The sequence below is a fragment of the Ursus arctos genome, chromosome X (assembly GCF_023065955.2).
Source record: "Ursus arctos isolate Adak ecotype North America chromosome X, UrsArc2.0, whole genome shotgun sequence".
NCBI classification, from domain to species: domain Eukaryota; kingdom Metazoa; phylum Chordata; class Mammalia; order Carnivora; family Ursidae; genus Ursus; species Ursus arctos.
In genome coordinates this window covers 118871176-118895934 of record NC_079873.1, presented here as the reverse complement: position 1 = coordinate 118895934, position 24759 = coordinate 118871176, and the positions used below count along the sequence as shown (strand labels likewise).

At 38.3% G+C, this 24759-nt stretch overlaps 1 protein-coding gene across 4 annotated transcripts in view; it reads left to right on the top strand.

Annotated features, from left to right (window-relative positions):
- The window catches only part of PHF6 (PHD finger protein 6), a 44712-nt gene extending 23182 nt beyond the window's left edge, over nt 1-21530 (top strand). For 2 of the 4 annotated variants that reach the window (XM_048213581.2, XM_048213583.2), the window contains 6 exons: nt 5949-6115; nt 6271-6414; nt 7641-7745; nt 10313-10446; nt 17916-18045; nt 18373-21530. In XM_048213581.2, coding sequence (XP_048069538.1) covers nt 5949-6115; nt 6271-6414; nt 7641-7745; nt 10313-10446; nt 17916-18045 — 680 coding nt within the window. In that variant the 3' untranslated portion in view covers nt 18373-21530. Of the gene's footprint in view, nt 1-5945; nt 6116-6270; nt 6415-7640; nt 7746-10312; nt 10447-17915; nt 18046-18372 lie in introns of all 4 variants that reach the window. The other 2 variants (XM_048213582.2, XM_026520621.4) reach the window with 1 other exon arrangement.
- Nucleotides 21531-24759: the final 3229 nt, after the last annotated feature.

Genomic DNA, 24759 nt, shown 5'->3' with positions numbered 1-24759 from the left:
TCATTTTAGCACACTTAATTAAGAATTAATACTTTTGATGTATGTGATGTGTTTATATACGTATCTGTATATGAATATGCATAAAATCCTTGATCGCCTACCTTTACCGAAAAGGCAGGAAGCAGAATTTATGCAGAGCAGAAGCACATCGCGTTGCCATTGGAGAAGGCAGGGCAAGCGCCCTCCAGCCCTCCTCTTGTCGCAGCCCTAAAGATGCAAAGGAGAGGTGGGGATGCTTACTCCTAACCTTAATCCTCGTCATTTTGCTTTTGTTTTCAAAATAATTTCATTTATTGAGTGCCTCCTGGGTGTGGGCACATTGGGCAATTTAGAAAATAAGCCCCTTGACAAAGAGCTTACAGGCTACACAAGGTATGACATGAGTGATAACTAATAGTTGAATAGAATTTTCTAGTTTACAAAGCATTTTCACATTTTTTTAAGGCATCCTTTTCAGGAAGGTGCTATCATTAGTTCCATCTGATATACCAGGAGACTTTGCCTCATGAGCGTTAACTAATTTTACCAAGTTTTAAGACCTGGTAGGTGGCAGTCGTCAGACTTTCTGTCCAGGGGTCCTTTCTACCTCATATAGTTAACTGATGTAAGACTTTGGGGAGGAAAGGCAATGGAGCTAAAACCAAGAGATAGAAGATGAGAAAAATACTGATTAGGAAGAAGAAAATTGGTAAAGGAACAGATTGGGCTTGATAGTACTAGGAGGAGGAGAGCTGGGGTCCTGGTCAGTTGGTCACAGCCGTGCCTCCTAGTGGCAATCAGAAGGGTAACAGAGAGGGGCCTGGCCTTTCTGAGGTGACATAGATGGTTAGAAGCTGTGCTCGCAAAGGTTGGGAATGCTTGGCGGTCCAGGAAGGAGCACAGCCTTGTTTTGTCAGCTACCTTGACAGCCTGGATTTGTAGGAATTGCAGCTGTGAAAACAAGGGTGAGGTTTTGGTTTTTTATTGCATTCATTTTTTTGAATAGGTATATGAACATTGTACAAAAATCAGCAATATGAAAGAGTATCCACTGGTAGCGAGCTTTCCTCCCACTGTTTCCCTTGTATCTGGTGGTCGTGAGGCTCCAATGAGATCGTGTGTATAGATTACAGAGCACGTCTGGTACAGTCAGAACTCCAAAAGCTCAAATGTGAGCTCTTAGATTTGGACTATTTCCCATTTGTGAATTATATAGAAAAGGGCAAGATGGAGAGTAGTGTGCTTAGGATGCCATTTGTTTGTGTATCCTTTTAAAAAACCCATTTGCTCACACGGGGAAAATAATAGCGGACAGATACAGAGAGTGTCTCACGTGCCAGGCGCTGTTCTAAATTCAGTTCTTTACATGAACTAACACATTCAGATCATTCATGGGCCCTGTGAGGTGGCGGTGAGGCAAGAGGACACACAGTCTGGCAGTTCCAGGATTCAAAAGCAGGTTCTCAACCCTTGAGGTTGAGAAGAAAAGCAGTTAAGGGTGGTTACTTGAGGGGGGCAGGCAAGAAAGCAAGGGCACTAGCTGGGAGTGTGGAGCAGGTGGCATTAGAAGGGGGAAAGAAAGATTTTTACTTCTTTTATGCAGAGTTCTTTTATAATTATAATTGAAGAAGGAAACGAAATTTATTTATTTATTTATTTTTAAAGATTTTATTTATTCGACAGAGACAGAGACAGCCAGCGAGAGAGGGAACACAAGCAGGGGGAGCGGGAGAGGAGGAAGCAGGCTCATAGCGGAGGAGCCTGATGCGGGGCTCGATCCCATAACGCCGGGATCACGCCCTGAGCCGAAGGCAGATGCTTAACCGCTGTGCCACCCAGGCGCCCCAGGAAACGAAATTTAATGTTTAAAACATTTTCACACTTTTGAATCAGAGGGAGAAAACCTACTGTAACCATGAAAAACTTAAACAGAGGCACTGTGACTAGCTTCATACTCTTTTTTTCATGTGCATTTTCAATGATTTTTTTAAGGGACACTCCCCAAAGTCCAATCACTGGGTCAAAGGGTTCAGTCTTTTTAAGGTTCCTGATACATGTTGCCATGTTACTTTCTGGAAGGATTGTGCTAGATTGTATTCCCATCGGAGGTGGATGAGTTTACACCTCCTTTCACCACACTGGATAGTATAAGTTCTTCTAATTACGAAAGTAGTGCATCATCCCTTGTTTCAAAAATTAAAATAGTACAATAATATTAAAGCAGTTCAGAGAGCCCTCCCCTCACCCTGAAGTCACATTCTCTAGGAGTAACTGGTAATACGATGGTGGCTATCTTCCCAGAGCCTTGTTTACCTCCGTACAAACGTGTGTAGATGGTGTCTGTGCACACTTACTAATAAATACAGTGGCATCATAGTCTATGTACATACTGTTACGCTACACGCTTTTTTTATTCTGTGATTTGTCACAGACCTCCTTCCCTATTGGTGTTTACAGACCTCATTCTTTTTCTTTTCCTCCATTGAAGCAATTTTCTTTTTTCCCATCAATTGACGTCATTCTTTTTAACCGTTGTTATATCCCGTAGAATAAAATAGAACCATAGTTTATTTAAGGATTTCACTATCAAATAAAAATCATTTACATCTATTTGTTTCACTAATACAAATAAGGCTGCATTGATCTTCCTTGTACATATATGCTTGCTTACCTATACGAGTGATTCTATAGGATAAAGTTTTAAAAAGGGGTTTGCATTTAACATTGGGGAAAGGACTGTCACACACAAGCAGGTTATGCTCCCACCAACAGTGTGTTTCCTGCCTCTGTGCTGGACGTTATAGTCTTTAATTTTTGCAAATCCAATGATCTCATTTAATTTCCATTTCTCTTATCACTAGTAAGATTGGGCTTCTATTCATGTATTTTTCAGTCATTTATATTTTTTCTGTGAATTGCCAGGTTCTGTCCTTTGTGCATTTTTCTTTTGAGGTTTGTCCTTTTGAAACAGATTTGTAGTGAGTGATTTCTGTAATGGGGGTGTTAATTCTCTGTCACTAAATGTGAATGATTCCCCAGTTTATCATTTGTCTTCAAACTCTGTTTATGGTGCCTTGTGCCATGCAAAGGTTTCTTTCTTTTTTTTTTTTTTAAAGATCTATTTATTTCTTTGAGAGAGAGAGCAAGCAGGGGAAGGGGCAGAGGGAGAGGGAAGGGGAGAGAATCCTCAATCAGACTCCCTGCTGAATGCAGAGCCGCATGCCAGGCCCCATCCCAGGACCCTGGATGACTTGACCCAAAGTAAGAGTCAGCCACCCAACCAGCTGAGTCAGCCAGGTGCCCCCATGCAAAGGTTTCTAATGTTTAGTCAGATCTCAGCCCTTTCCTTTATGACTTCCTAAGTGTCTTGACCCAAGATTATAAAAAATACTCTCCTCCATTTTCTTCTCTGTTACATTTATAGTTTGTTATTTTATGATGAGATTTTTTTTTTCAGATGGTATGAGGAAAGGAATCTCAGTGTTTAAAAAGTGGATAGCCAATTATGCCATCGTGCCTTTTCCCCACTCATTTGAAATGCTATCATTATACTCTGAATTCCCATATGCTTATGGGTCTATTTTCAACCTTGCTTTTTTCTCCCGCTTATATAGGTCTCTTCCTGTGCCAGGATTTTAACTGCTGTTTCTTTATAGTATATTTTGGTATCTTTTTAAAAAAATATTCTTGTGTATTATATATTTACTCTTTCAGAAAACTGTGGGATCAACCATTTGATCAGAGTTGCATTAATTAGGTTAGTGAGAGCTGACATGCTAATGTCGATTCCGCTCATCTAGAAGCGTGGTGTAGCTCAGTATCTTTGTGGGGCTTCTTTTACATTTTTGTTTCTAACTCATGTTTTGTTGGGTCATTCTTTCTTTTTATAAGTAAAGTCTGCTATTTTGATAGGTGAAAATGATATATCACTTAATTTACACTTGGATTCTAGAGAAGTCAATTTTTCTATATGTTTACTTATATTCTGTGACTTATTTGATCATATGCTTGGTCCATTTTTCAGTTGGGGTCTTAATCTCTTATGCGTTTATGTCATAAGGATACTGATCCTTTTTCACAATTACAGCAGGTTTTTCTAGTTTGCCTTTTAATTTTAGCACTTTTTTTGCTATGTAGGTCTGAAAATTTAATATAGTTAAATTTGTCAGTCTTTTATGATTTTTACTATTGCTGTTAGAGTCCCCTAAAATTTTACACTGAATGGTTCCATATTTAGGACCCCCCCCAAAAAAAAACCATGTGGAAAACTAGTCATGTCGGCCTGATAATAGAATCTCTTAAGTAATTTCTCTAAAGGTGTTAAAGAATGTAGTGATACAGTGTTAGTGATTATTTTCATTGTAACAGAATATTATGTATACCACATGTATGGTATAACATGTATCCGAATGATTGAAACATTTGCTTATGATTTTTCATTTTAAAGAATTTTTAATTTGGGGCAACTGCAAGTAATTCTAACAGCCCTAATGAAATTCTGTATCTTAAAAACTGTCAGTTTGAATGTTTAAAGTCGGTGATGTGTTCTGATAGGAAATTTGCTGTCATGTTAAGATCAGAAGGTATCTATGACTTCTGTGTCTTCACAGGGAGGTAGCCACATAAGTTTGCCTTGTTGCCTGTAAAATGCTATCCACTTCTACCTTTTCCCCTTTTTTCTTCCCTCAGATCCTACTGTAGTTATATGAAGTTGCATTGATAAGAATTTTTATCAACTGTTTTGCAAGCAGTCTGATGCTTTCAGTTCCTTGAGTTTTATGTATTCGGATACACTAATTGAATTACCCTTTTCTTGTCATTATGACTATGCTTTTATTTCTAAAACGAAAAATTAAAACTGTTGAAGTATTTATTAGGAAACATTAGAATCTATGATTCAAAGTTGATACGCTTTCACATTGAGAATTTAGTCCCTGGAATGGAAAAATTTATGTTAAATGAAAAAAACAATGGCGGCGTTAGAACGGTGCCTAAAACTTTTAGTTTGACCCTAAAAGACAAGTGAACATTTGGTTTTTATACCATTTTACGCTAAATACATTGTCTTATGTACAGTAGGTACTCAATAAATAAAATGTTTGTAGTGAATAACTGAATGAAACACCCTTCCATTAATGGTAGAAATTCTTTTCAAATTGCTGGGAAATGCAGTTCTAAAATTTCTACATACATTTTGTTTAATCTGTTAAAGTATACAACTAACTTGCAACATAGCTTTTTTGATCATTTGATTTTCATGATAGTTTAAAGGAGCTATCCTAGAACAGTGATGTCTAATAGAACTTCTTTGTGATGATAGAAACGTTCTCTATTTGTGATGTCCAGTACAGATGCAGTTTGCCTCAAGTGACCAGTAGTAATAAGCACTTGAAATGTGGTCAGTGCGCGAAGCTGCAGGTGTGATTTTGTTTAATTATAAGTAACTAAAATTGTAAAAAGCCACCGATTGCTCATGGCTGCTATACTGGACAGCACAGATATACCTACTTTATTTTCATTTAGTTTTCCAAGTTATAGTAAGTTTATTTTCTAGCTAAGTGTTCTGATTTTACCAATAGTGTAAAGGAAAACTCTTTGAAACCTATGGTAAAATAATAATATAATAATAATAATAATACAAGAGCTAATTCTAAAAATGGACTTATCAGAGTTTGAAATGTTTACTGACTTATGTGCCCAGTCAAGATCCCAAAACTCATTTTTATAGAATTATAAATTCAAAAGAAATAATTTACAGTGAGTATAATAAAACTTTTTTTTTTTTTGTATTTGATTTTTGTTACATTTATATGAAATGGTAAGGTTGCTGTGTTGAGCATACCACAGACCATTTCCCCTCATTTCTGGAAGGGATTTCATTCTAAGGAGAAAGGCATATTCTAAGGACCCAGGAACTAATGCTTATTTTAAGATTGGTCCATGTAAAGCTTTTGTTCATTTTTAAGCAGCTGACTTAGAAGAAAGTTTTAATGAACATGAATTGGAGCCCTCATCACCTAAAAGTAAAAAGAAAAGTCGCAAAGGAAGGCCACGAAAAACTAATTTTAAAGGGCTGTCGGAAGATACCAGGTCCACATCCTCCCATGGAACAGATGAAATGGAAAGCAGTTCCTATGTAAGTAGAAAAATGTGGGGTTCTTACTTTTTGTTGCACTGCGAATATTTCGTTTAAACTGTGTTTATAGGTAAAGCTCATTATTTGAAATGTTAACTAAGCTTGAGGGTACTGATAACATATTTTTAAGTTTTATTTTTCGTTTACATTTGCAGAGAGATAGGTCTCCACATAGAAGCAGCCCTAGTGACACCAGGCCTAAATGTGGATTTTGTCATGTAGGGGAGGAAGAAAACGAGGCAAGAGGAAAACTGCATATATTTAATGCCAAGAAGGCAGCTGCACATTATAAGTGCATGGTAAGCATGGTTCTTTTTATGTGCTTTTAAACGCAAGTTTTTTGGAAAGGCATTTAGCTGGTAACCAAATAGGGCACCTTTCTCTCCAGCATAAGTGGTGTAGAATTATGAATAGTATATCCTATAGTCCCAAATCTTCATAGACCTTAGGGCTTTAAAAATAGAGCCTTTATGATGTCGTAGGATTTAAAGGAGTCTTAATTATAGTTACCATATTCTAGATAATTGATGGTTAACTATTTCATAACTGTAAAAATTTCAGCTTTATATACTTGTCATGGAAGATACATGTTCAGCCTCCGCTGTAACCCAGGACCTGTCTGTGTCATTGTCCTTTACACACCGTATTGCAGTTACTCATTTATGAGCCTCTCCCTTAACAGACTTAATTCCTTGAAGAGAAGAACTATGCTCTATCTTTGCAGCCTGAGATTCAGGTCTGACATACATAGGATACATAAACATTTTTGGATTTGATTGTATTGAATTATTCATCCCATTTATGATTAGGTTTTTTAAATTATGTTTTTTATACCTGAGGTTCTTGACCAGAGATGTGGATCAGATTTATCTGGGGAGCTTTTTCCAAAATATACAGCCCCGGACTATATCCCAAACCTGTCTAGTTTAAAAAAAAAATCCCCAGGTAATTCCAGTCTGCATCTGTGGTTGAAATTTGCCTATTTAAACTATTTTTTAAAACTTTGTGGAAACATAAAACAATGGAGATGACAGGGTAACACTGTTGAAATCTTCACTGTTGAATGAAATATTTAATCTTGGCTCCACACTGGCAGTACTAGTTGTGTTTTATTGTCCTTTTTTTTTTAATTAAAGATTTATTTATTTATTTATTTATTTGAGAGAGAGAGAGAGAAAGAGAACGCATGCGCACGGAGGGGCAGAGGGAGAGAAGCAGACTCCCCACCAAGTGCAGAGCCGGACGTGGGGCTCGATCCCACGACCCTGAGATCATGACCTGAGCCGAAACTCAGAGCCAGACGCTCAACAGACTGCTCCACCCAGGCGTCGCTATTGTCCTTATTTTGGGTTATATTTTAATCAGACATATGAATGTATTTAAAAATACTTGAGTCGGTACTTGATTTTTAAGGAAAAGTTCTCTTAGGGTATTGAAGTAATAGAACACATTTGTTATTTTGTTGTTTAATCTTTTTCTCACAAGGATTCTGAACATTAAATGTTCCTGTATTTTTCTTTTCTAGTTATTTTCTTCTGGCACAGTCCAGCTCACAACAACATCAAGAGCAGAATTTGGAGATTTTGATATTAAAACTGTACTTCAGGAGATTAAGCGAGGAAAAAGAATGGTCTGTGGTTTTATATTTATGCTATGCAACGTTACTCTTCTGACTTTCTGCTTTAAATTTAGAACACATCTCAAATTTATCCAGTCATTAAGACATTTAATATAAAGTAGTCCATATGTTAAAGCAAGTATATATTTGACTTATTTGTAATATAATAAAGGATGCTGATGTTTCTGGAACTTATTCCTCTTTCTATGTAACTTCATTACTTAAGAGAATTACACTGAGATTTATATTTCAGGGTATCTGAGGGTCTTTTAATAAAATAAATGAAGATGTGAAATGTGACACACATTACTTAGTTTAAAATGTTACTATTATTTCAGCTTGCTTAAAGAACAGTTCCATAATCCTAATAGAGCATCGGGAACTTCCCCATGTTGTTATTCATTCTTTTTTTTCTTTTTCAAATAAAAGGAAAAGATTTTTTTCGGAGCCTTCTGTTTAAAGTTCACATACTCAGTTATGTCTCTTAAAAATGTTTATCATAGCCTTAAAGTTTTCTTTATAAGATGTGCCTAAGTCTCATGTTTTTAAACATACTGAATTACTAATAAATAGCTTTAAGAAATATTGGCATCTTTATTGATCACTTACTCCTTTACAGTTGATGAATATTATAAAATGTCAATGGAATGCAAAATCTTTTCTTTAAGACCGCAATTGTCTCTAGAGATGACTTGAATTTAAAAATTTTTTTATTGTGAAAATTTTCAAACATCTCAAAATTAGAAAGACTAGTAACACACGTCTGTCCATCACCTTGACCCATCAGTTATCAAGAATTTGCGGCACTCGCTTCATCTATGCCTTTTATTCTTGTTGCTTGAAGTGTTTTAAAGCAGAGCTGAGACTTCATATCATTTCACCTCTACATTATTTCAGTATGTATCTCTTAAAAGTTGGACATTTTCTTACCTAACCACAATGTCATTACACCTTATGAATTAACAATGAGTTCTCAGTGTCATTTAATACCCAGTTCGTATTTGTATTTCCCCAATTGTCTCAAAAGCATCTTTAAAGTTGATTTGTGTGAATCAGAATCCAAAGGAGGATCACACATTGCATTTGGTTGTTCTATATCCTTAATGTAACCTAGGGCACTTCCCCCTCTCCTTGTCTTTGTTTCTGTTTTTGTTTTGTCGTATGCCATTGGCTTGTTGAAGAAAATGAATTAATTGTCCTGTAGAATATCCCACGTTTTGTCTGTCTGTTTGCTTATTCATGATGCCATTTAACTTGTCCCTCTATCCGCCAGATTTTCTTTTAAAGTGGAAGTTAGATGTAAAGGCTTGATTAGATTCAGTTTCAAGATTTTTGGGGGTAAGAATACTTCACAGGTGGGACTATATCATCCATATTTTATCACATCAGACTAGTCATAATGTCTGATCCTTGGATTCAGGTGGTGAGTCTAATCCCTCCCCCCACTGTTGTGAAGTTCCCCTCCAGTCTTTCATCCCGTGGTTTCAGATGTTGGTGAGCTTTATCTGAAGCCATTAGAGATGACCCTTTCTTTGTGGAGCTGCATTTTTGAAGGTGTGAAGATTGTTGATGTTACCTGTTCCATTTAAATCCAGTTCAGTTTGGATACATTGATTACTCTTTTAGAAATGAAAGTCTTTTAAATCGGAATGTATAGTACTAAAACAATAGAAGGGAAAAGTGTCTTCCACCTACTATACCAAGCAGCGTTGTTGTGTCGTACAGCTGAAGTCCGAATAGGTGACGAGGATGACAGTTCAATGCTCCTGGTCAAATTATTCACCTCTGCACGGTTGAATGTTCACGTAAACACCAACCTAGCACTTTCCCAAGTGGGCTCCAAAGGAAAGTAGTCTGTCAAGATGCTCCCCCACCCCTCCGAAAATACAAGGGCATCTGGAGTTCAATAATTTGGGAACTATTTACTATACCCTCCTTGCAGAAAGGCTGTGAGAAGTTCTACAATCAAGCAATCTGTTTAAAACTAGCATTCCTCAAACTTACTTAACTATGAAACCCTTTTGTCAACAACCACCTTTTAATCTCAGAACATTCTTGAGGCAAGGCTGATCGAGGCCAAGTTGTGATGTCTTGAAAAGATTTCAGCCCCTTTAGCCTCCCTCTGCCCTTTTACCTACTTGGTAGCAGTCCCGCTTGGTGGGGAGTTGCTTTCCTGTCTTCTCATTCTTCAGTCATCATAGAAAAGGGACTGCTCCCAGGGAGGAGAAGCCGCCAACCACTGAAATATAGAATGTAATTCTTTCGTGTTTGGCAGTATTGAGGAATGTCTTACTTATGCTTAGATGTCAGATCTTCGAAGGTTAGTTAGTATAGGTAAATAATGGAGACATCGGGGAGTGACTTAATATCAGAAAGTCTATCAAAGTACGGTTTAAACTGCAGCACGATTTGACAGATATGCTAAACAATAAGTTCAGTGTACTCTTTTTTCCATAGAAAACTGGCTGTTTCCTTTGTAAACTAGAATGTTTGGCTGAAATATGGCTAAAATAGAATAAATAAGGTTGCAAAAACTTTGAAATACTGCTTATGATTATTCTTTCTCTTCCCTTAAACAGAAATGTACACTTTGCAGTCAGCCCGGTGCTACTATTGGATGTGAAATAAAAGCCTGTGTTAAGACTTACCATTACCACTGTGGAGTACAAGACAAAGCTAAATACATTGAAAATATGTCACGAGGAATTTACAAGTAAGAGAACAACAATTGTCCATTTTCCTAAACTTGTCAGTAAGTAACTGCCCTTAAATAGATGGCATTAGTTTACTTGGTCACTTTTCCTAGGTGGTATTTAGCCAAGTGTAGAATACTTAGGACTCTACAGAAAGAAACAAGTGCGACGATTGGCGTTTTCCTCTGACTACACATCCCTAGATTCGCATTCATTCAGCCAGTATGCATCATGCTTACTAAGAGCCAGGTTTTGTGCTAGGAGCTGGGCGTGCAAGAGTGATCAGTAGAGGCACAGACCATGTCCTCGTGAAGCCTGTAGTCTGGTGGGAGAGACATATTAAATGACCACATAAATAAATCTACATTTACAGTCTACTTAAGTGCTAGAAAGGATACATTACAAGGCGCTGTGAGAGCATGTAACGAGGAGGACCTGACTTAGTCTGTACTGGAGAGTGTTTAGGAATTTCCTTAGGGAAATAGAGCTTGAGCTGAAGAGCTTGACCTTCTTGGGTGAAGATCAAGGTGGGCATTGGGACAGTGTTTTAGGCAGAGGGAACAGCATGTGCAAGGCCCTAAGCGGGGGACAGAAGCAAGGGTGCAAATGGGAAGGTGAGGTAGGGGACTCCTGCTCAGGGTCCAGGTGAGGATTCGTGGTGGCTTAGAGTAGGGTATATTTGTGAAGATAGCAGGCCAAAGACACTCTTGGAAGAATGAGGAAGGCAAAAGGTTGGGAGAGTTGGGATTACATGTTACCCTCTGTTTTCTGGGTCTTCCATATCAATGCACATCTATAATGGTTCCATTTGATTGAATGGAGAATAAGTTGGTGGGGATCCGTGGATTTTTCAACTTGCCTTTGCGAGTTGTAAAGCACTTCCTTACATTCCCAGGATGCAGTAAACCAATGAGTAAACTATTCTGTGTACAAAGCAGTTTGTATAAACAGTCACCACGTATTTGGGTGACTGGATGAGGTGCTAATGCTATTTAAATTTGCCAAACTTTGTTTAGTAATAAAGGCAGAGCTGTTTTTCAGGTGAGTTCTATAAAGCCTTTAAGGAACAGAATTCCAATACTGTTTAAAGGGGTCCAGCACATAGCAAAAGATGAAAAACTTGGTTCCTTCTACAAAACTTTATATAACTATGAGACCAAGCCTGACAAAGATAGCATTTAAAACAAAAACAAGTAAGAAAACTATAGACCAATCTTACTTTTATAAATAATATACCAAAGTCCTAAATAAAATGTTAGAAAATCAAATCCAGTGCTGTCTTCTAACAATTTAAAGACTGTTCAAAATTAGGAAATATATGAATGTGATCCATTGTCATTAATAGAGACAGAAAGATCCTATCACCTTCCTGGTGGATGGTGAAAAGGCATTTGATAGCATTCAGCATCCATTTCTGAATTTTAAAGTGCAGTGCCAAGAGTGCCCTTGGGAAGCGAGGAGTCCTAATGGAGCACTTATGAGAAGACAACAGCAAAGAGCGAAGTGTTAAAGTAAAGGGACAGTGGTTCTTAGCCAGGGCTGAGCCTCAGAACCACCTGAGGGTGGATAGGGCCCTCCTTAAAAATGTTCATGCCTGGGCCCCACCCTCAGAGATTTTAAATTCCGTGGCTTGAGGCCCAAACCATGTTTTTCAACGACTGCCCAGGTGATTCCCATGTTCACCCATAATTGAGAACCACTACACCAATACACTTTCATTCAGATCCAGGAATGAGACAAGGGTGCCAACTACCAGTGTTACTTTTCAGCATTCTTCTGGAGGGTTAAGCGGGTGCAACAAGAAAAGGAAGAAAAAATGTATGATAAATACCATGAAGGAGCCAAATAAAATTGTCAATATTTGTTATCGATGTCATTGTCTACCAAGAAAATCCAAAGGGACCAACTCCATGTACTAAAATTAATAAGAGCTCAGTAAGGTTGCTGAATATGAGATAAAGTTTTAAAAACAATTCCAGTACCAACTAGTTAGAAAATGGAAAGGAAAAACGTCACCCTCCACCCCTTCCCCACACACATACGCACGCCAAAGTTGAACCTTTTTTTTTAAAATGGCGTTTTATACAGGACCCAAATGGATAGTAAAATATATTATGTTCCTTGATGAAAAGTTACTCACTAGTCAAAGATACCTATTCTCCTCAAATTAATCTATACATCGAATACAATTTTAATGAAATACCAAATATTGATGGTTTTATCTAGGAGAACGAATGGGATATTATTTTCTACTGGTAATGATTAAGTTACCTTATGAACAGGGAAGAACTAGAAGCTTAAACAAGATAGAAATTTGTTTCTCCCCTGCAAGATGTCCCAAGGAGAGCAGTCCAGATGTGTTAGGCTCTTCTCCGTGTCATCAGGGACCCAGATTGCCATCTCTCTGCTCTCTCATCCTTGGGGTGTCCTTCCGTAGGCAGCAGGAGGAAGTGGGAGCAAAGGAAAGTGGAAGGACGGAGTAGCAATTCCTCCAGCTGATGGGTTTTGAATCCTCCTTCCTGGAAGTTCCACGCACACTTCTGCTTAGCATCTCAGTCACCTATCCAAGGGGCGCTGGGAAATGCACCCCTGGTGGGCACATTGCCACCCAAATCTGGTTCAATGCTACAAAGGGAAGGGGAAAAATAGGTACTGGGATAGTGAACTAGTCTTGATCACGTACAGCCAAGAACAATTTTAATGAGATCAAGAGGAGAAATCCTCTGTTAGATATCAAACCCAGTTACCTAGTAACTAAAACTGGTACTGGCACAGTGACAAAGATCACAGGAGACAGATCCATGTCTTTGTTGGGTAATTTCAGTAGTACTAGATCTGTGGAGACAGGATGGCTTAGTCGTATCTGATCTCTATACAGTTTATGTAGTTGACTCCATTTAGAAAACAATTTGAACCCTTACCTCAGACTGTACCCCAGAATACATCCTCGATAGGTTAAAAATCTAATCCTAAGTAAAACAGAAAATGTAGGAGAAATTTTCTAGAATCTGTTGAGTACAGATGACCTTTCTAAGCATGATAGGAAACTCAGAATTTTTGACTACATTAAAATTAGGCTAAAGAGAACTCCAAATCCTTAAGAAAAACAGCCCAGTTTGGGGTTAAAAAAAAAAAAGGGGCAAAGGACACAAAAAGGCAGTTTATAGGAGAACTAGCCATGGGTTATAATCATGTAAAAAGCCGTTCACCCTTCTTAGTAATGGAAGAAATGCAAATTAAAACAAGATCTTACCAGTTTTTGCCTATCCGATAGCCAGAGATTAGTAGGATTCACGTATCAGCTATGTTCTAGAGACCTGGGCATTCGCATCTGGTAGTGAGTTAGAATGTAACTTGGTACGATTTAGGAGAGCAATTTCGCATTGGAGACCACAGCCTTTCACAAAGTAATGTATGTATTTTGCTTCTAGTCTGCTTCGTAGGGATTTCTGCCGGGGAAGTGAGCAGAAAACAGCACAGAGATGTACGTGCAGGCAGTTCCATTGCCCCATCAGTGATAGCTGCACTACCCACTAGGGCATCCTCTTTACTCACCTGTACTTCGGATTGGTGGGATGAGCACAGACGCATCAGTCTGCTCGGGGATACAGACGGGACCCGCAGCTGGCCAGCAGGGCAACATCTGATATGTCCAGAGAGTGCTTGCAGCAGTCAGAGTAGCAGTAGAATGCAGGCCCAGGAAGTTTGGATTCACAGGGGATCCACCCTGCCTTAAAAGCCTCCTACCCCATTGGAGCCAGCACCTGTTACAGTGTGGTTATATAGGCATAGGTCATTTCAGGTCGCACCACACAGGGCCAGAGATACGGCTCATCAGAATATAATTCACCCAATCCAACTACCGTCTACTAGCCGGGGGGGGGGGGGTAGCAGCTTCGTAAAGAGGTGGACATGCCATGCCGATTTTTGCTTAGTTGCCAGGGGAATAGTTAGAGTTAACCAAAAGTGAAATGGGAAAAGGATTTTAGCCTTTCACCCGCAATAGTAAAAATCAAGCCCAAAACAGAATGTCTATCAAGAGACTCAAGTTCTAGTACATGCATTTAATGGAATACTCTGCAGCAATTAAAGATTGAAGTAGATCCATGTGGAAAGTCACGGAGCGGTATTCTATGGTCAAGCAAAGTAGACCAACCAAGTTGTATGATCTGTTTTGGCATATAAAAAATACATGTGTACAAGATACGTGTCATTATACAGGAGTTTCCGAGGGGCACATTCAACAACTTAACAGTTGTTACCTCATTCATTGCATGGGGATGGAAGAAAAGCGATTTTATATTCTGTATACAACTTACTGTTTAGCAGTTTTGTACTCTGTACAGTTCAGTGGTTGAATATTTTTGTAAGTAATTTGTTGACGTAGCATTAATATTTAAAAATAACAGGCCCATGTTAAACATCTGAAATCAGGTATGTGGAAAATTACTGTATTTAAATTTCAGCTCTATTTAGATATTGTCATAGTTATCCATTTTCATTTTGGGGAAAAAATGGAAAATAAAGAGAAGGGGGCAAAAGCTTAATGTGAACTTTAATTCTGCCAGCAGAGAATTTTAAATCTTTCAGAATATTTTCTAGACATTTATGTTATTGCGTGTATGCATTTATTTATAAAAATATTTTCTTATATACACTTTCATAATCTGTTTTCCACTTGCTATATCTGAGACATATTTTTCTGTGACATTAAAGTTTCACATCACCATTTTAATGGTTGCATAGTATTCCATCATACGGGTCTATCAGTTTAATCGATTCCTTTTTTAGACATTCAGATGGCTTTTATTCTTTAGCTATTAGAAAACCATGTTGCAGTGACCATCTCTAAAGAAAATATTTACACTGGGATCCACAATAATTTGAATTACTTTTTATTTTTTCGCATTGAAATTTGTTTCTAAAATCTGCTTATGGTGCTGATTCCAGATTTCTTCATAGAGACTATTGAGTTCAAATGAGAGTCTATATGCAAGGAGTTTGGGGATAGAAGAATGCACAAATAGGAGGAAATGCAAGGAGAAATAGTTCTGAATGAAGTGGCTTCCCTCTCCTACGTGTGGCTTTCCTTCTTTACTGGCTCCTTCTGGATCCTGAATATACTCATTAAATTATTACGTTAATCTATTCATTAGATTAAATGTATTTGTTCCTTAAAAAGGCGAGGGAACATTACATAGTGATTCTGCTTATCCTGATTGTCTCTGTTGTATTACTAAGCTTTTAAAAATATGTATGTTTCTAAAAAGTCCCCCACCATAAAAAAGTAAATTTTGTGACAGGGGTCTTGTCTGACTGGGTGACACCTGTGGTCTTGGTGTCTAGATTGGAGAAGGACACATAATGGGCCTATAGGAGTGAAAATGATCCCATTAAAAGATTAAAATCTATTTTAACAACAAAGGGCTCATCCTTTTAGAAAAACCTCTTACTGAAAAATTTCAAAAGTATACGAAAATAGGATAGCGTAGCAGCTCCCCATCTCAGCAGCTCCCAAGTTATTTCCACACTTGCTTTCATCTGTTGTTTTTCTTCTGAGATCTGCTAAAGCAGAACCCCACACCTCTTGTCATTGTATCCCTACGGACTTCAGTATCACTATGCCATTATCACACTTTGTAAAATTAACAGGAAGTTCTTAATCTCCCAAGTCCACGTTCACATTTCTCCAGTTGTCTTGGAAATGCCTTTTTAGACCCAATTTGTTCAAATCTCAATACGTACAAAGTCCCTACACTGCATTTAATGGATATGTCTCATAAGTCTCTCAATATAGAGCAATCCCCACTCCACCCCGCCTTGCCCCCCTACTTGTTGCAAAACCCTGATAAGTCGTCCTGTGAAAGTCCCACATTCTAGATTTATCTTTTTGCTTTTTCATGATGCCGTTCACCTTGTTTCTCTACCCCGTAATTTAGAAGTTGGCTCAAAGGCTTAATTCAGGTTATATTTTGGAGGAAGACACTTTATAGGTGCACTCTAAAGGAATTCACTCTTGATACTGAACTCAGGTTGTTGGTTTGTTTTTAAGTGATTCCCAGTATGTAGCGTTTGAAGAGTACAAATTCTCCATTGCTCTTTGGAAATAATTGACAATGTTTTAAGAATAAAAAAAGAAGCAAAACTAGGTCGGAAGTCAGTTGCTATTGTTGCTACCCTCCCTCCTCCCCACCTTTTATTCTACTCACAGGTTAGAAACTTCCTGTTAAACCTAAAGTTTTAGGTCATTTGTGTCAGAAGAATTCATATATGAATGTCTTATCTATTGCTGACCACAAGAGGGCACCCACTGAACATTTTTAAAGCATTGTTTGATCTTGTCATCTTGTATATAATTGACCTAAAACTGAGCTGAGATCAGCTCACCTGTTGATTTTGGTGGGGTGGTTAACTATAAAACACATATTGGTACATATACATTAATTTGCCTCCCTACACCCTTGTCCTAAATAACGCACATTGCTATTTTTATTAAAAACAATGAATGTCAAGTAAACAGTGTACATACCCACCTAAAAGGTTGTCAGAACAGCCTGATGTCGGAAGTATCACTCCAGAGGCTATTTGCTGATTTTAAAGGGGAAACCCTACCTGTACAATGCAGAAATCTGGCTATCACCACCACTTTAACCAAGTGATCCAACAGCGTCACTAATAGTGGGGCATTTTGAAATTAACATGCCTCCTGAAGTATGCAGGGTCCCCTATCAAATACCCTGGACTAGCAAGGAAAAGTTGGACCTAGAGCTGACCAAGCCCTTAGACCTAATTTCAGTTTATAGGAAATAGGGGCTAAGAGAGAACCAAATAAAACAGTACCAGTTAGACAAATCCAGAATGGTATAGTTGAAAAGGTAGTGGTCTAATTTTTCCCATAAAGTCAGTGTCATGGGAAGCAAAGAAGTTGGAGGAGCCAGTCTAGATCAAGAGAGACCAAGCCAAGTGCAGGGCCTGGCAAACTGTTAGGGGGCTCATGAAGGGCCAGGACACTAATGATGAAAAGACATTTTGAGGAGTTTGAATAAAAATGTTTCATGAAATATGGACAGAAAGCCGCAGTATATATAGAATTTATATTATTTCCTAAAATGTGCTTTTGAATTCTGTATCTGAAACCTAGAATTTCACTATTTCATCTTTATACCTGCAAGTTTATATTTTCAAGTTGGCTGGACGCTTTATTTTTAATCTCAATGGGCAAAATGAAGAATTGCCTCATCTTTGGGCGTATGTGACAACTTCTAATCCAGAGGTTTTCTTTCAGATGAACTTTTTATGTTCTCATTAATAGAGTGCTTTCCTGTCGTTTAGATAGAAATGGACCTGTAAGTAATTGTAGCATTGTTAAAAAGCGTGGATGAGGAAACCCTTATTTTAAATGGGCACCAACCTCATCTACTAATGACATAAATATATTCTCGTCAACAGCGACAAAACATTTTGAGATTTTTATCTTTCATCATTGTAGACTATATTGTAAAAATCATAGTGGAAATGATGAGAGAGATGAAGAAGATGAGGAACGAGAGAGTAAAAGCCGGGGAAAAGTAGAAATTGACCAGCAACAACTAACTCAGCAGCAACTTAATGGAAACTAGGTATGAAAGTTACTTATGTCGGATCTGTTGTCAGGATACAATACTCGCTGATACACACGTGTTGGAGTAATGGTATACGCAGTATGATTTTTAACGCTATTATGTTTAGTTCAGCATGTTAACTAGAATGCTAAAGGACTGTGTAGGCTTGCGTAGTGTTTTTTTTAACTAGCTGATTTTGTAATAGTAAAAACAAGCTATCCACTTTATCTATAAGTGTAGTTGTAATGTCGAACCAATAAGATGTTCTCGCTCCTCAGTAACATTATATTTATTGTGTTCCCCTCAAGCATCATATTTTACAATTTTTTATCATCTTTTAAACAGGTTCATGGGACAGAGTTAGAAAACTGGGAATGAATAAGACATCCATAACTACTATTCTTTTTTCACTGTTTTCTAAAATCAAAAAGGGTTTGTAACTTTTTACTGCCCAACTCTTAGATCCTTCATTGAACTGCCTAAACACGTCTTGTTTGTTTTATGAGCCTGCACTAGATGGCAGAATTTGACACGTTGATATTACGTAGCTGTAGTTTGCAGTTTCTGGGAAGCAAATGAAACACTATTAACCCTGTGTATAGTGTCAACAGTTACAGCAGACATTGAAATGAAGTAAGCTATATTTCTGGACTGAACAAAGTTCTACTGTTTAGAGTGTCTAAGTTTGTTCAGTGGACTCGTGCTCAAGGGAAAGCATAAGCGACTTGCGCTGTGCAGTGCAAACACGCCTCTGGCGGCAACACATGGGAATTTGTGATTTTGTTTTTCACACTCAAGTAACGGAGGCTAGAAATGAAGAGAACCTTCTTTCTCTCTTGGCTTTGACAGCACATGCTAAAAATCTCTTCCAAGAAGTGTGCTGAAGCTTTTCATTTCGTTCCTGTTAAAGTTGTTCTCACTGACCAGCATGCACTCGGGCGACTGGTGACTTTAAGTTGGGAACTCCAGTGCTTATGCCAAAATTCTCTTGACAGTAAACCTCTTCTCTTATCATGTCCTACCAAGAGCTTCTAGCAAAATGATTGGATGCTTTCAAGTTTAAACTAAGATTTGGCAACAGCAAATTAAACCTCTTTAAGATGTAAAGGGTTACCACTCACTAAGGACTTCAGCCATCATGTCTGAAACTGGTTCCTCTCAAGTGCCCTGTTGTGTGGAACACTTCATACATTGGCCCAAAGTACATAAGGAGGTCTCATGTGCTGTAGGAATAAAAAAAAAAACAGTCTGCATAAAACAGTATTTATTTTTCATTTTGTGACCACTATTTTTTAAAAAATTATTTAATATTTTTAATGTTTTCATGCATTGCTTTGCTTATCTATTGACTAGGCTTTCGTGCCCTACCTTTTTTTTCTGGTTGGGCGTGGTGGTGGTTTCTTGATCATCAGAGTTGTTTTTCGAAGCCTAAGAACCCAGCTGTTTAGAGAGGATTTTCACACTGGCATTTCTAGCTAGGGATATTTTCTTCCACTTACCTGCTGAAGCACATTTGTATATTTCTTATGGCAAAACCAAAAAACTTTAGTTGTGGTCTGCCTGATATTACCATAGCACCTCAATACCAAGGGTAGGGATGCTGATTTCCGAATTCTTTGTTAACCTACCACATTAAAGCAAATTAGCAAATACGAAATAACATGTTAACTTGACTGTACATCGAGATATCCTGCAGCTTATGGAGAAGCATTTTTTAAAATGTAACAGGTGGAAAATTACACTGTGCTTAATGACCGATTATTTTTAACTGCTAGTCCCTTAAGGTCACATTTGTCAAGTGTGTACTCACACATTCACTTAAATCAAGGGACTCAATGATTGCTTTATTTTAACCATCTTTTATTATTTGTAGAAGGAAACTAGCTTTAGTGGGGTTGCCCTATGATATGTTTTTCTCTTTTTGCTCTAAATATGCCATCGGGTTTTTTTGTGTGCGTGTATGTGATGAATTTTCAAAATTCACCATGACTTGAAGTGCAACGACAGATCTAGATGTTTGTTTACCAAGCTATGTGACTTTTCCCAAAGGATCTGTACTTTATTTCCTTACAACAGCTTGAAGCCTGTTCTTTTAAAATCTTTGAATCACTGTGTCTTGATCATTTTTACATTGTGTGCCATAGACTTACCCACGGAACAATAGAGCACCTTCGTTTTCGGACAACTACTGTAATGATGTTTTTAGGAAAAATGGAAGGTGCCGGGGTAATAGTGGCCAGCCAATGATCGTGTCATAGACTTCAACTACTAGAGCTGTCAGTCGATGGATCTGTTATGTAATCAAGTGTATAACTTCGTATGGGTGTCTTCAACCCTTTCTCTGCCACTAGCAACCAGAATAGCACTTTACCTTTTGGTTGGCTAGAATAAGTGGCTGGCTACCTATTTTTCTCACTGTGGTGTGATTGGCTGAACAGTCTTTCATTAAAAGTTGAAATGTAAATTGAAGTCACATGAAAAATCACCTTTGGTTGTAAACCTCCAATACTTTGATTCTCCATCTATGTTTTCGTCACATGCTGAGTAAAAAGTGCCTTACAATGTAAAGATTGTACAGTACTTACGTTCCCAAGTAGCGCCATCATCTTCTGGGTAGTAATTACATTGTGGTATGAGTATTTAGAAAAATGGACCTCAGCAGTGTATTTACTGTTCATCTCTTCAGTCCTTAACTGTAGTTTTAATAAGCATGACATTATTTGATAAGTATATAACATGTACATCATTTCAAACAATACTGCCATGACTGGCTTTTACGCATATTTTAGCTTGAGATTTTGAAGCGTCTTTTCTTTCTTTCCTTTTTTCCCCCTTTTATTTTTGTTTCGTTTTCGTTATTGATATTCAACAGTGTAATCTTTGCAAGCGTATATTGAAGATTATTCTGGAGCATTTATTGCCTTACCAGAACTGTTAGTAAGAAATGTTCTTTAGAGTAGAAAGATAGACTTGAGTTTCTATACTTTAATAAGAGCTCTTTGTTCCTGGGGGGAGGGGGGTGGGGGTGTGAATTTTACTTTCATCTCAATTTATTAAAAACCCACAACTGAAATACATTTTATTTCAAAGATCAGCAGTTTTAGAATTTCAGATAGTCCTTGCTCAGGAGTACGTGCTACTCACGATATTAAGAGAATAACAAGCTATGTAGATCTACTGTCGAATCAGAATCTATGTACTTGAACAAATGTGTGCATCTTAAATATCTCAAAGAAAAAGAAAAGTGTTCTAGAATGTTGTTGCTTTTTTGAAAAGCACTAAAGGTTAGACCAAGGTATACAGTTTTGTTCTAACAGACATTTAGGTTAATTGTAAAGATAAGGAATGCATTATGGGTCAAAATCAAACATTCCTCTCATGTTATGTATATTTTGTTCCTGTTATATTGGCTTTATTTTCAAAATTGTAGTTTGTAGTATTAGTTTCCTTTTATTGGTATTCTTGCATATACTATTCATTCAATAAATGAGTTATGACTTTCATGTTTGTATGGATGTCTTTTTTGTGAAAGGGTATCATGAAGCTTATTCATAGCGGCAATAGGATTGTGGCCCCTTTAGTCTTGCTTCGGTTCAAGACGAAATGCCCAGTTTAACTTGTCATTAAACAAGTACGAGAGACAACCAAAAGTGGATCTGAGTCCAGTTCAAGGTTTCACCACATAAAGGTTTCAGCAGGGAGAGAAACCGCACTCTTTCAAGTACAGCAGAATTGCGTTACGCCTTGGTTCCTTTATTATTACGTGATTCGGGTACCTGTGGCTTAAATTGGGTCCTCTGGAACCTAGTTAGAAGGTGATTTTGAACATAAACCCAAACTGCTAGTGTGGTTTATCTGGTTGGTAGTGAGGGTGAGGATTAATATTCTTGTGAAGGGATTCCACCTTACAGATTTAAATTCCCTCCCTATATCATGGACAGCTAGCTTACTTCTAGTACAGTGCTCATATATTGAGGCAGTCGTATCCAGGGCAGAAATCAGTTTTTAATGAGTGGAATGTGCTCATTCCATACAGACAAGTTCTCACCTGCATTCCTACTCGAGAGGAAAAAAAAATAGGTAACAGGTTCTGATTAATGCTGGAATTATGGGGTGGTGTGCCTAACTGCAAATGTTACCTAGTGGTGCTTGGCCCACGCGTGTGAGTGTGTGTGTTTAAAATCCATTATTTAGTTTCACTTTAGTTTTTTAAAAAAATTTTTAAAGATTTTATTTTTAAGTAATCCCTATCTCCAAGGTGGTGCTCGAACTCACAACTCCGAGATCAGGAGTTACACACTCTCCCCACTGAGCCAGCCAGGTGCCCCTATTACTTCGTTTCATTTTTATTACCACCATAAAAATCTGGAGAAGGGGGTACTGTGGTTTTCTTTAGCTAATTGAAACTATTGACAGCTGGGGACCTTGAGGGGAGTTTTGTTTTCTTTTCCCAGCTGCAGTCATCCGCAGTTTCTGAGGTCATTCTAGAGTATAAACCTGGTAGAATTTCCTAGGAAAATTCTATGGCCAGCAAAGGGCCGGTCCATCTTTTTAAGGGAAAACCCTCCTTATTTATATATTAGAGTCCTCAGCTGTGGAGACAGCGCTGCTTTACAGATGAACCGATGTTACATCATTTTGCCTTGTTTAGATAATGAGGTATCTGGACATTAAGAACATAAGGCAAAAATGTATTCTTGAGTTTTATTCAGGAGGTGAAAACTATAAAATGCCAGTTACTTACAAAAGTTAATGATAGCATTTAAAGCGTTACACTGTAGCAGACACGTTCTGCACATGCTCCACATACCGAAGTCATTTAGACCTGGATCTTTGTCCAAAGACAGGAGGTCCAGAAACACCCAGATTATGCTTTGTCTCTACCTCTCTGTGGCTATAAATGTGTTTTTACGGTGGGGGTGGGGGCAGTGTCAGAGAGATGGGGAAGACGAAGCTGGGCAAAGAGCTAACTAGGTCTGCCATGTGAACGATAATGATCTCATAAACACACTTACGTGGACACAGAAGTACTGTTTGAAGTGGGACCTGAGAGTATACTCGAGTGAGAGGAGCAGTAAGATGGAAGTAAAGCTTTACTGTGGACATCGGGTTTAGAACTCCTGAGTTTCTGCAAAGTGATTCGTACAAAAGGGTGAGGTTTTTCTTTTTCTGAGTGTTTTGTTGAAATCAGAGCTATTTACGGATGTTTTTATTGAACTCATACATAGCCGTGTAAAGAACTGAAGTACTGATCCCTGCTACAGCCTAGATGAACCTGGGAAACTTAATGCTAAGAAGCCAGGCACCAAGGATCACATCTTGTATGACGCCCCCCCCCCCTTTTTAAAGATTTTTTTTTTTATTTATTTATGAGAGAGCGAGAGAGCAAGTGTGCCAGAGGAGGGAGAGGCAGAGGGAGCAGGAGAAGCAGACCCCCCGCTGACCAGGGAGCCCCAGAAGCGGGGCTCGACCCCAGGACTCCAGGATCAGGACCTGAGCCAAAGGCAGATGCTTAACGGATTGAGCCACCCAGGCGCCCCTGTATTTTACCCTCTATATGAAATGTCAGGAGGCGGCAAATCCATAGAGCCAGAATGCAGATGAGTGGTTGCCAGGGGCTGAAGAGAGGGGGGCCCGGAGAGTGACTGTTAGCAGGTACAGGGTTTCTTTTTGGGGTGATGCAAATGGCTGGAATTAGGTAGTAGTGATGGTTACACAACTTTGTGAATATACTAAAAACCATGAATTATACACTTCGAAAGGGTGAGTTTTATATTACAAGACTTTTACCTCCATTTTTAAAGAGTACTATGTGGTCATTGTACACAATGAAAACATACAAAGATCTTTAGGGCAAAATGTGAAACTTGCCCCGTTCGCCACAAGCCTACTCCCCAGTGTTTGACGTGTGTCCTTCTAGAGTGCTTGTGTATATAGAACTTCTGTACTTTTTGGCATAAATAGGATCACACTATGCATGCTGTTCTGCACCTGTCGTTTTCACTTGAACAACACTACAAGGTGTCGGAACAACTCGATTTCTCGCATTCTGTTTAGCAGCTCCATTCCATGGTAGTGTGTGGATGAACTGGAATTGTTCTGGCTGGTCTCACATACCTCTTCGTGTTCTTATGCAGGTCATTTCTTAGGCTAAATTTCCAAAAGTGGAACTCCTAAGTAAAAGTATATACATTTAAAGTCTTAATAAAAATTGCCATCCAAAAAATTTGCACCAGTTGAAAAGTTCACCCAAAGGGATTAAGCTTCTCTGCTTTTCCACTCCAGAGGAGTGCCTTTTAATGGAAAGAGTTATGATACCTTCTTTTAAAAAACATGATACAGGGGCGCCTGAGTGGCTCAGTCGTTAAGCGTCTGCCTTGTCTGCCTTCGGCTCAGGTCATGAGGATTGAACCCCACATCGGGCTCCCTGCTCGTCGGGAAGCCTGCTTCTCCCTCCCCCACTTCCCCTGCTTGTGTTCCCTCTTCTTTCTGCCTCTCTCTGTCAAATAAATAAATAAAATCTTTGAAAGAATAATAATAAAAATAAAAAACATACATGCTCTATAGAGAACTCTGGGGTTTTCCTTTTGTCATAAAGCCCATGTAAACTACATCTCAAAGTCGAATATGGATTATTTTGGGGAACCTGGACACCATATCTCATTTGTGGAACAAGTGAAGGTTTTGTTTCATACGTATTAGTCAACAGTAGTAACTGGCGAGTCATTTCCC